The sequence below is a fragment of the Solanum tuberosum genome, unplaced genomic scaffold (assembly GCF_000226075.1).
Source record: "Solanum tuberosum cultivar DM 1-3 516 R44 unplaced genomic scaffold, SolTub_3.0 scf00237, whole genome shotgun sequence".
In the NCBI taxonomy this organism is placed as follows: Eukaryota; Viridiplantae; Streptophyta; class Magnoliopsida; order Solanales; family Solanaceae; genus Solanum; species Solanum tuberosum.
In genome coordinates this window covers 134,678-147,681 of record NW_006239161.1, presented here as the reverse complement: position 1 = coordinate 147,681, position 13,004 = coordinate 134,678, and the positions used below count along the sequence as shown (strand labels likewise).

General features: G+C 32.6%; 1 protein-coding gene across 4 annotated transcripts; it reads left to right on the top strand.

Annotated features, from left to right (window-relative positions):
• Window positions 1-4,366: 4,366 nt before the first annotated feature.
• Window positions 4,367-8,633, top strand: LOC102595355 (uncharacterized). 4 transcript variants are annotated; one of them, XM_006356868.2, is made up of 5 exons: window positions 4,367-4,654; window positions 5,151-5,377; window positions 5,995-7,244; window positions 7,369-7,454; window positions 8,264-8,633. In XM_006356868.2, exons 2-5 carry the CDS (start codon window positions 5,218-5,220, stop codon window positions 8,490-8,492), a joined length of 1,725 nt encoding a protein of 574 aa, XP_006356930.1. In that variant the 5' UTR covers window positions 4,367-4,654; window positions 5,151-5,217; the 3' UTR covers window positions 8,493-8,633. The 4 variants fall into 4 exon arrangements, with proteins under 4 accessions (XP_006356930.1, XP_006356931.1, XP_006356932.1 ...); XM_006356869.2 differs by having other exon boundaries at window positions 4,367-4,686; XM_006356870.2 differs by lacking the exon at window positions 4,367-4,654 and adding an exon at window positions 4,703-4,786.
• Window positions 8,634-13,004: the final 4,371 nt, after the last annotated feature.

The following is a 13,004-nucleotide window of genomic DNA, read 5'->3' as shown; positions in this document are numbered from 1 at the left end:
AGATTTGAATAATAAGCTTTGCACAAAATAATATTGCAGATTCTTTTGTGAATGTTCAATGTGGATCGTCATATATATCTCTTATTCACGTGAACCTATGAAGATGGTCAATGAAAAATTTTATTAGTTAAATGCAATAATGTATATATTTATTTCAATTTGATGAGGTTCAATCATGTAATTATCTGTATCTCACTAATATTACCTTATAGACAATATTTGTTGTGTATTTTTCTTGTCATCTAACCAGATGTGTTTTCCACGTGTATTCCACGTTAATCTGTTTAGATGTCATATGAACATGTGGAGAATAACTACATTTTATATTTTAGAACTATTTTTGTATATTAATATTTATTTTATAAGTTATAACATAATAAATGACATTCTTATTGTTGGCTCTCATATTTGACTTCTTGATTGACTGTGTACAAAAATCAAAGATAGTTATCTGATTGTCCATAGTTAACTCAGAAATGTTTCTATTTTTTAACCGGAGAAACAAAAAAATTAAAATTAAAGAATATATTTTATCTGTGAAATCATATATATAATTACCTATTTATCTTACACCCAACAAAGATATAGTTTATATACTTGTAAAAGATTTTCAAGTCATTTAACCAAGCATGATTAATCCAAGGAAAAATAACACCGTGTTATCACATATAAAGCGGCGGTATAATAATACGAAAAATTATTGATAAAAAGTTAATATAAAGAAAGATGAAAGATAGAAATAATTAATTTAATAACTATGAGAATTCATAATATTATAACTAAAAAATGTAAAAGAGTGTGAATAATGTTTGCAATAATTAGTAATAACTAAGAGAATTTATAATGTAATAAAGAATTAATGTGCAATAGATGAATTTCTAATAAATATATACTTACATAAATAAATAGGACTTTTAATTAATGTTACTATTTTTATAGTTATTAGATTTTAATTTAGTGTAGGGACAAAATGAAAATATTTATTCCATATTACAGAATATAAAGTTTATTTTGTTAATGATAAATTTTAAATTATATATATATATATATATATATATATATAAAACTAATACAAACTATATTAAACTAATACAAATGTCAATATGAACTTTTCTTCGTTGAAAATACTGAAATACTAAGAAATAGTAAAATCAGTAAAATAAAAGGTCAATGTTTATATAGTAATAACTATTTTGATGCAAATTTTCTGACAATCTAAATCACATAAGAAACATTGATAAATAAAGTCATTCTTTTGTCTTGAGCATCAAAAAATAAATTGTGATAATTCTCTAACTCATGAGAAGTTTAATAATTTTGGAAAAGATATTCAGAAGCATATATCTACATCACAAGAGAAATTTTTAACAAAAACAAATCATCCCGTTAACTTCATATATTGGAACATTACATACTAATGTATATAATAAGCAAAAAAATAATTATTGTATCATCAAAATTATTTTCCATAAGTACTCGAAGTTAAGAAATATATCATCTTAGGATAGAACAACTTACTTAATCAGAATAGTGGTACCTCATATTCCGCTGAACTTCGAACTCACTCAACGACAATAAATTACAAGAATTTTTTTAAATTGCAAGAAGAAGAAGAGTAGAAGATAAATAAAAAAAATTGTGATTGAAAAATGAAAGGAAACCCCTCTATTTATAGTCAACAAAGAGTATTATGAACAACTGTTTTTTGTGTCTTATCTGACAAGTCATGACCGTCTCGAGAAGTCACAATCCTTTGAAAAAGTCACAACTTATTGAAACAGTCACAACTTATTGAATAAGTCACAACTCTTTGGAAAAGTCACAACTCTTTCGAAAAGTCACAACTCATCGAAAAATCACAACCCTTTGAAAAGAGTCACAATTTATCAGAAAAGTCACAACTCATCAGAAAAGTCACAACCTAAGTTAAGAATATTGTAGTAATTTAACATTCAAGTTTGGAGTTCATGCTTTTAAGGTAATATAGATAGATAATATGATTTTAATATCATTTTGTCTTCTCTTATTCTACATTAAGAACATGTTTTAGCTTAGACGGTTTGTATTATGGGTAATGGCTTATTGATGTCTTGAAATTAGATTTGGTTATTGATAGTGATATGTATAGAATTTTATCACTATTTATTTAAAATTGTAATCTTGATATTCTACATATATTTACGTTAAATTTTTTATTACTTAATTTTGATGTCCAATCAAATATCGATCTTTGAATAAAATAAGGTGGAACAAGTAATTAATATAACATTCTTCTTATTTTAATTTTATGACCTTATTTTCTTTTTAGACAATTTAATAAAAGATTTTTGTAGTTTTAGTAACAATTCAACTTTTTTTTTAAATTTTTTATCTTTAATATAAATTGATATATAGCCATAGAAAATTTATATCTTTTTTTTAATGGGAAAATGAATAAATATTCTTTTGAATTTGTCCTCGAAAAGTCAAATACATGTTCGAAGTATCATGATGATTTATTACATCGTTACTATTTAAAAGTGAATTTAATACCACGTTAAGATATATAACACCGCTCTAATAGTATGTGGTGTTTTACACTTGCGCTACATAAGAAATTATAATTTTTTTCTAATTAATTATTAAAATCCTTTAATAATTATACCTTCGTTGTTACTAAATTTCACCCACTCCACTTCTTATTACATCGAGGGAGGAGGGAGGATTTTAATTATTTTTACTTTAATTTTTATTTGACACACTTGTTTTTTATTTTTAATTTACTTTTAAATAGTACAAATATATAATAGATTGCCATAATAATTTAAAGGGTCGTTTGGTAGAGTGCATTGACAAAAATAATGCATGCATTAGCTTTCTATATTCGTTGTACCTTATTTGATACACTTTTTCATGCTATGTATAACAAATGCTTGCATTAGTTATACATTCTATTGTGTATTGAAAAGTGTATTACTAATATCATGGATTTCTAGGTATTAGTAATGCAAAGGATTTAATACATGCATTAGCTTGGTTAAAGACCAAATTATCCCTCAAAAATACTTTTGCATCTTTTCCACCATAATTATGAATGATTGTTTTGTAAGTAATTATTTTTGTACAATACATACTATTTTTAATACATCAAACCAAATAATGCATACGGAATTCTGTCGTTTGATAGAATGTATAAGAATAATGCTAAATAAAGTGTATTAATAATGCTTGCATTAGTAATGCATGTATTAGTTATGCTTGCATTAATTATACATAGATTATTTTAATGCATTGTTTGGTTTGATGCATTAAAAATAATATGTATTGCATTAAAAAAATTATTTACAAAGATATCCTCCACTTTTATGGTGGAAAAGATGTAAAAAAAAGTTTTGAGGGACAATTGAGTCTTTTATCATTTTAATGCATGCATTAAAACTATTGCATTGCTAATACCTAGAAATCCATGGTATTAGCAATGCACACCTTAATACACAATAGAGTGTATAACTAATGCAAACATTAGTTATACATAAGTTGAAAAAGAGTACCAAACAAGGTACTAGTAATACACAAGAGTAATACATGCATTATTTTTCCTAATACACTCTACCAAACGAATGTAAGCATAACTAATGGAAACATTACTAATACAATGTACTGAACAATATCTTTATACACTCTACCAAACGATCCCTAAATGTGTATTCAACTTTGCGGAACTACTCCTTCTATCCACTTTTAATTGTCATGTTGCATTTTTTGAAAGTTAATTTGACTAATTTTCAAAATTAAATTAGATTACATTAATTTGATATTTTAAACAAAAAATTCAGATATTAAAAAATTATACGAAAAATACTATAAATTTCAATATTTTGCATATCAATTTGATGAAAAATATATCGTAAAATATTAGTCAAATTTATTATTGCTTGACTCTAAAAAGAGAAACTATAACAATTAAAAATAGATGGAAATAATAATTCGGAAAAAGAATGTATGCCTTTTCCGTATTTTAATTTACAAGTTTCGAAACTCTTTCCTTTTTTTGGTTTTAACCCATGAATCTGTTAATTTACGCAAAGTGAGCAGTGGGAGACAGGCGACAACACAAACACCGTCCACGTATTGTACTCTGAATGGAAACCAACCTCGATTTCTGTGCCGATTACGCTTTTCCTGGCTAATTCCAGCTCATCAGATCTAGCCTTTTACAACTGGTCCAGCTGGCATTTACACGTCATCCTCCGTTATAACTTTCAATTATTGGTCTGTCATCTCCACCCTTTCACATTACATGTGACCCTAAAAAACTCCCTTTTTATTTTTGACTTTCACTAGAATAATTTTGGGGTTTTGTTATAAGAAATCCAGAAAATTATTATTTTTTGTTGATGGTGAAGTGGGTTATAGTTGTTGATATATAGTATAAGAGAAAGCCATCTTTTCTTTTGTACAAATTCTAAGTCTTTGAAGAATCAATGAGACTTATTCAAAAAAAGGAATAGTAGATGTGTAAGAAAAAGCCGTTAGATTGGAATTGTGTTGAGGTTCAATATAAAAACAACGAGTTGAAACGGCAAAGACAAAAACAGAAGAAAGAGATCGCTTGCCTTTTTTTTTCTTTTTTATATAATTGGAATTTAGCGATTTTGGGGATTTTGAACATCAGGTGATCTTGCTTTCTTTGCACGGACCTTTATGGTGATTACTTTAATTTTCTTTGATGATCTAATCACGATTGATTTTCTTCTTCAAATATCGCATCGTTTTAGTACGTTTTTGGTGTTTTATGGAATATGATGTGAGTGGTAATTCTCTGTTCTTGTTATTATTGTATGTATACTTACGCAATTGGTGTAAATTTCCTATTCTTTGCTGTTAGTTGTATAGCTGAAGGTAGATGATGAGGAGTAAAGGCCAATCAAATGCTTTATTGGATTTACTGTTTGAGTATGTGTTTGTTTTATTTTTCACTTGTGATGCACTCTATATGCTAGGGTTATTACCAATTCATGATTTGCAATGTTATTCTTTGTCCAGGTTTTGAGAATTGAGTCAAATATTTTGGCACCTTATCCTTGAGAACCATTATAATTATATGTTATAGCTGAATTGGTTTAAGGGATGATTGAAGTGTAAAAGTCTTTTTTTTTTACCTGGTGTAGGCTATTTGACCAGATCTTCTTAGGATTGTTACTCTTTGAGTCACAGCAGATCAGATTTTGATGTGCAATGCAAAGATCACGTAGGGCTCTTCTGCAAAGAAGAGCTTTGGAGAAGGCAATTTACGGGAGGGAACGGGCTTATAAATTTTCTCTATCTGCCGTTGCTGTTCTATGGACACTTGTTTTCCTGTTGAACTTGTGGATTGGTCATGGTGATGTCAATGAAGGTTAGTTCCATCAATCTGAATTTTTATGTTCTATGTATGATATGAAGTCCTCACGTTCAACTTAGGTGAAAAGGGTGATTAAGTTGCACAAAACAACCACATACCCAGTGTAATCCCACAAGTGGGATATTGGGAGGGTGGAGTGTACGCAGTTCTACCTTGTGAAGGTAGAGAGACTGATTCCGATAAATACTCGGCTCAAATAAAAGCATATCAAATTAGGTATCCAACGGGATTAAAGTAGAGAATAAGCTAAATAATGCGATGGCCGAAACAAAAAGAGCAACAGGTAATACTAAAATCGAAGAATAAGATAATAGGAAAGTAATAATAATAAGTACAAATAAGGGAACTAAACGACACACGTTTACCTACTAGCCTTCTACCCTCATCCTTGGCCTCCATAACTTCCTATCTAGTGTCATAAACTTGGTAAGCTAGAGGTGATTAAGCTTCACACAAATTGTACAATATGCCCTTGATCTAATTCCTTTTTCTTGAGCATTTTTGTTTAGTTAGTTTAAACGTTGAAATTGGTCTTCCATCACATCATTACAGTTATTCAGAAGTAATAGCTTTTATCCTTGCATTTAACATGTCATGTTTGTTTAATGTAGAGGGCTCTGGAGATTTTCCTGTTGCTGTAAGATTATATACAGAAAATAAACCTCAATATAGTAGAGACACTTGTTCTGCTTTGCCCAGAACCGACAGTTCATCACAGGAAATCCAATTCGAAGATTCAGCCAAGATTTCATGTACACAGGCAGGGAAAAGTCAAGTTACAAATAGAGAATCAGCAGATGTTTTGCAAAACAGCAACGCTGGTTCTGCAATTCAAGAACAAGCTAGTGAAGGAAATCCACTTTCAGAAAAGGATGCTTCAAAATCTGACAGATTTGCTCGTGCTGTGCCTCCAGGTCTTGATGAATTCAAAAACAAAGCATTTAACGCCAAAAATCATAACAAAATTGGCCATGCTGAAGGAATTATACATAGGTTAGAGCCTGGAGGATCAGAATATAATTATGCTTCTGCTTCAAAAGGAGCCAAAGTCCTGGCTTACAACAAGGAAGCAAAAGGTGCTTCCAACATCTTGGGCAGAGATAAGGACAAGTACCTTCGTAATCCTTGTTCAGCTGAAGAGAAGTTTGTTGTCATCGAACTGTCAGAAGAAACCCTTGTGGATACAGTGGAGGTCGCAAATTTTGAACATCACTCATCTAACCTAAAAGATTTTGAGCTCCTTGGTAGTCCCATTTATCCTACAGACACATGGATCAAACTTGGAAATTTTACCGCTGTAAATGTAAGGCATGCTCAGAGGTTTCTTCTTCCAGAGCCAAAATGGGTAAGATATCTTAAACTGAATCTTCTGGGCCATTATGGTTCAGAGTTCTATTGTACCCTGAGCATTTTGGAGGTGTACGGAGTCGATGCTGTTGAAATTATGCTTGACGATCTTATCTCTGATCAAGATAAGTTGTTTGTACCTGAACAAACTAGTAATGAGGATAAATCTGTGCCCACTCAACATGTTTCTAATCATGGTGAAACTTTTCAAAATGCCAATGATGAAATGGAAAAGGATCTTCAGGGAGTAATGACAACTGATGTGCCTGACCCAGTGGAAGAAATTCGTCGTCAACAGGTAAATAGGATGCCGGGGGACAGTCTGAAGATACTGATGAAAAAAGTGCGATCTCTGGATATCAATTTGTCAGTTTTGGAACGATACCTGGAAGAGTTAAATTCTAGATATGGAAAGATTTTCAAAGACTTCGATTCTGAAATGGGAGAAAAAGATGTTCTTCTTCAAAATATTAGGTCCGACATAAGGGGTTTATCTCACAGCAAGGATGCCTTAGTATGTGGATTTCTTCCTCTTTATCTTTGCTCCCCTTTTTTATTCTTTCAGATCTTGTATGTGGCATAAGAATATTGTAAAGTTTATATTGACTAAAATATTCTATCACAATGCTTTTTTCCAGGGTAAAGAAGTTGTCGACCTAGTATCATGGAAATCCCTTGTTTCCACACAGCTGGAAGAAATTATCAGGGGAAATGCTATTCTCAGGTATATTTTTCTCCTAATAATAGAATCAACAAGTCTCACTTAGGCATGAAGAATCTGGTGTTCCGTTCAAAATATGAATGAAATATCTGGTTCAAATGCAACAAAATTTATCCTTTTTGTTTTCCCTGGGGATTCTGCGCAACAAAATTTGACCTGACTCTATTATTTCTCAATTTTAAGATAGGACGACGCCGTGTGTTATCTTTCTGGAATTGTATTAGTTTGTTCGAGTAGGATAGTAGGTAAAATTTATTGACATGATGCAGGAATTATGCCTCTTAAATTGGGAAGCAATAGATTGTGGGATTTCATTTTTGTTTAGGAACCAGTTGGCACAAATGAACATTAATGCAGAAACTATTTTATGTCCACTATAACTGTATTTTTGAAAGGAACTTTTTCATGCCACAATATTTATCTCACCGAAGAACTGCTCAAATGTTGTACTACAGAACTAACATTCAATTGAACTAGATGAATTTGAACTCAGAAGTCTTACTTTGTGTGCATGAACTGGAGGAATTGAAATGAACTAATCCATATACAACATTACTATCTCGACAAAGCATTACTAATGTGAATTTGCTTGTGTTACTCCGCTTTTTTTTAATTGAATGAAACTGTATTGGTTCCCTGCATTTCTTGTATAACACTAAAATTTAGATGGCTAGAAGTGAATATATTGAACAGTTGCCCAATTTTCCATAGTAACGATTCCTAATAAAGAAAAAATATTTGTACTTTTGCTTGATAGTTGTTGGGATCTTATTTTTCTGCATTGTGTTCTAAAATTTGCATTCATTATGCAGGAAGGAGGTTGAAAAGGTTCAAAGGAATCAGGTACACATGGAGAACAAAGGAATTGTTATTTTTCTTGTATGTTCATTTTTTGGATTATTGGCTCTTTTCAAGCTACTAGTAGATACAGTTTTGAGTAATTATAGGTCAGAAAATTCCAGGAAATTTTGTTCAGAGAGTTACTCCTGGTATTTTCTACTCTTGAGTTCTACCATTACAATTATAATCCTTTCCTTGTAATTTATGTAATATAGCAACGACTGCATTTACTTGTTTTACCTTGTTGAATGTGGAACTAAACTGTATAGTTCAGTTCTCAAAAACTGGAGGGAGTATTATGCTCCCATTTGGACATAAAATTTGGAATTTTTTTTCTTCAAATATCTTGTTTGCTTATAGAATATATTTATTTTTGGGTGATTTTGAAACTCAAATCTTTAAAACTCAAAAATAGCTTCAAACTTCTTTTTGGTTCAAAATATGAACACTAGGACTATTTTTAACATTTTAAAACTTGTCCCAAATTCTACAAGACAAGTAAGATCATCTCCAAGAGCAGTGTCCAGGTCAGCTGCATATATATTCTTACATTCTTGCCGTGAGAATCACATTCTATGACACTTCTCACATTCTAAGACACCAGGTTTGACAATGCCTCGATCTGAAAGAAATTTGACATATTTCCTTTGTCATAGATTTGGGACACACTAAGTAGACTATACTTTAATCCACTCACATAGTACACATCTTCAATCTAATGTTCAAGAGATCTCATAGTCTTTCTGACACCAAAAATGTACCCCTTCTTTCCATTTACTTTGAAGTGACTTGAGTGAGAGGAAGTTTTTAGTCTTTTCGATCATATTCTTAGAGCATCCACTATCCATGAACCAGAAATGAATACTTTCTCCTTCTCTCACCTGCATAGAGTAATTACTTATTAGTGTGGAGAACCCATTTAAGTCTGAGTTATCAGTGTTTTCTAAGTCCTGGCAATTTGACTTTCTTCACTTTGGAACCAGTACCAGGTGCCCTTCTAATACTCCCCTTTTGTTCAACATAATTTGAAAAATTCTTCTTAGTCCTTTTTCATGCTTCACAATCTTTCTTAAGATGTCCATTTCTCCCACAATGAATGCATAGCATGTTATTAACTTATTATATATATAGACATATTTACTATGAGAATTGTATAAGGATTCAATTTTCAACATCCTAGACCCCTTTCATTGTTATACTCTTGACAGGTCAAGTTTTCTAGCATTTTAGAAGAAGTGGCCCATTTAAGAGATTTGTTTAGCTCTTTCTTAACGCGAATTAGATCCCTCTCTAGTTGAACATTTCTTTATAGGGATAGAGCCAAGTTCAATTCAGATTTTTTCAGGCGATCTTCAAGTTCTAATTGTAGCCTCCTAGCTTCACCCTTTCCTTTAGATCTATATTCAGGGATTTTCTTCAATTTCTCCTTGAGATCTATGTATTCAGCAATGCCTAAGGCAAGCTTTTTTCCAAATTCAGAAATCTAAGCAGTTAAGACAATTTTTAATTTTGAAAAAGGTCTAGATTGTTATTCAAAAGACTATTTGAAAAAGGTCTAGATTGGATTCACTTGATGCGTCTCCCTAAGCAACAAGAGACTTTCTAACAACATAGTCAATTGCATCTCTTATTTTAGATTTTTTTGTGACCCGGTCCCTTCGTTTCTCTTTGACACCTCCAATTTTAACATAATCCTTATACTCCATTTTGTGCATTGGAAAGTCTATGATAAAATGTCATGATTTCCCACACTTGTGACGTAGGCCATTTTTATTTGCGGGATTACTTGTACTTCCTTTTCTCAGCAACCCACCATTTCTTCTCACGACCTTGTGAAACCTTCGAGTCAAGTAATATATGTCTTCATCTTCTTCACTAAACTCTCTTTGAGAAGCTTTGAGATCCAAGGTTTTATCCTTCATCAGGTCCTTTTTGGATTGATCTTGTTGTTTGTTGTTAATTCACGAGTCTTTAAGTTCCCAACTAACTCATCCATAGTAAGCATTTTAAGATCTCTAGCTTCAGTGATGACATAAACTTTTCTTTCCTAAGACTTGGGAAGAATTATGAGATTCTTTCATACTTGTTTGCTTGGATGGATCGTTTCACCAAGACAATACAACTCATTTGTGATAGAGGTGAACCTGGTGTGCATTTTTTGAGTGGTTTCACCCTCCATCATATTGAAGTTCTCATACTGAGTTGTGAGCATATCCACTTTGGACTACTTCACTTAACTAGTTCCTTCGTGAGCTATTTTCAAACACTTTCGGATCTCTTTAGCAGACTCACAGGTAGAGATTCTGTTGTATTCATCAAGTCCTATTCCACATACAAGTAACTTATCTGCTCTATAGTTCTTCTCAATCTTCTATCGATCAAATTCCTTGTACTACCTTCGAGTCTTAGGAGTAAGCCTAGTTATTTCTCCTTCCTTAACTTCATTCATCGGAACATGAGGTCCATCCAAAATGATGTCCCACAGTTCGCTATCTTTCGCCATGATAAAGTCATGCATACTAGTCTTCCACCAACCATAGTATTGGCCATTGAATCGAGGATGTTTGGTGGTTGACTGTCCTTTCAAGTTCGGTAGAGCAAACATTTGAGCAAGATCCTCTCTGGGTTTTAACTGTATAGAGAGTTAGGCTCCGACACCAATTGATGGCTTATACGAGTCCACCAACTAGGAGACCAGGTCCCATATATGTATTAGTAATATAAAGAACAATAAATGCTTAAATTAATGAATAAGGATGTTCACCTGGAAATCTCCTTGCTCAAGGAAGAAAGAACCACGAGATGTCACATATGATTTCTCAAAACTCAAATAACTTCAAGCAATTCGTGAATATAGACTCGATACTCACACATATTAAACTCTTAATCCTATATACCTTGTAACACATCTATTACAAGATACAAAATAATAACCCTATTTCCCACTATATCTACTACCTCTAGCTAGCATAGACTTCTAACACACACTCAACTAACTTAAACTCAACTCATAATAATTGAAAGGATCTATGATCCATTATAACATAGGAATATATTTTATAATACAAAAGCACAATACACAAGACCCAAAACAAAATAAAAGACTTTGCAGCACTTGATCATGTCCATTTATGAATATGAACAATGTTCTTCTTTAAAAATGACTTTTGCCTTTTCGAATGAACTTGATTGCAAAAACTAAGTTGTTTATTATCAATGCGTCTAATGTATAAGAGAGACAAAATAACCTAGTAGCATGCCATTGATCGAGGACTGTTGTCCTTGCTTCACCTCTACTGTTGTGGCCACCTACCACAATAGGTCATGCAACTTTACAACTGCACTCTATTGACTTATCTTCTAATGATGAAAATTCAAAGGACGAGGTCCCTTTACCAAATATTGTTTTTGTATAGTTTGTTAAATGATCAAAACTCGTAAATACAATAGGGACTTTGCACCAAGTGATATGGTTCTTCTGTTCAACTCTAGACTTCACTTACTTCCCGACAAGATGAGATCAAAGTGGTTGGGACCGTTTGATGTGGTTCAACTGTTAGACTATAGCTCGATTGAGCTTGAAAATCATGATGGAAAGAGGCTCAAGGTAAATGGCCAGCAAGTGAAAGCATACCTGAGAACTACAGATGAGATAAAAGTGGTGGAAACTTGGGCCCTTGGTGAAATTTGAGTAACTAAGAAGCCTGTGTTGTGCTGCAACATTAAAATCAGTCGTTGCATTGAAGGCAACCCATTTTTTTTTAAATCAATAGGCTTTTATTGAAACAAATCAACACATACAACAATCATTTGGGCCTATTGCCCAGTCCAAAAAAACAGTACATGGATAACAAAACATAACGAGAAATATCCCACTACGGACATAGTCCTAATCTCCTGCACTATTATACTTTCCTTAAGTGTAGGGTTTCCTGAAAAACTCTTTCCCTAGTCTCACCAACCCCACCCTTCTGAAGATGCTTCCTCCGTGGCATATTCGTCTCCTTCGCCTCCTCTTGATTTTGGTCATCAATGCCTTTGAATTGATTCTCAAATATTGTTTGCTGTTCATCTCACAAAAGTAAGTATACATCCTCCTCCTTTGTCCTTTGTTCTGTGTTTCCTCCTTGTGATTTCTCTTCTTATGTAGATGTGCTCTCTAGTGGAGCTTTCCTCTTGCCTACTGGATCTTGGTCAAAGGAATGAGTGAAGTTAATCGGTTCGTCCTCCATACTCTTCTGTTATGCTTTTCCACCCTGGATTTTTGATCTCGTCATTTTTTCTGGTGATGCTAGAATGGAGTGATTCCTCCTCCACATGTCATTGATTTATGCTCCTTCCAGGTGTATTCGCTTCCACCTGATCCCAACTCCTTGTTGTCGAGTCCATTTTAGATGGCTAATATAGTCTAGTCTAGGATGCATTTCACATTCATGTTGCATTTTGGCATTTTGTAAATGGTGGTTTATATGTAGACAGTACTCTGTAGTAGTCTCATTTTTCCCGTTATCCCCTACAAGGTGAAACTCGCATATATGGGATATTTAATTTGTCATTGTTCAGGATCCTTCTTTCATATGTATCCATGCTTTTAAAATCTGTGAATATGTATCTGCCCTTCTCTATAGACCTGCTTGCAAGATGATCCGCTAACTGATTTCCTTCCCTCATTATGTGCTGAAATTTGTGTTGTTTTCCTAGTAGACACGACCT

Coding starts and splice junctions, on each gene's coding strand:
- LOC102595355 (XM_006356868.2), top strand. CDS start 5,218: ATGCAAAGATCACGTAGGGCTCTTCTGCAAAGAAGAGCTTTGGAGAAG. Junction 5,378..5,994: donor TCATGGTGATGTCAATGAAG/GTTAGTTCCATC, acceptor TGTTTAATGTAG/AGGGCTCTGGAGATTTTCCT. Junction 7,455..8,263: donor AGGGGAAATGCTATTCTCAG/GTATATTTTTCT, acceptor TTCATTATGCAG/GAAGGAGGTTGAAAAGGTTC.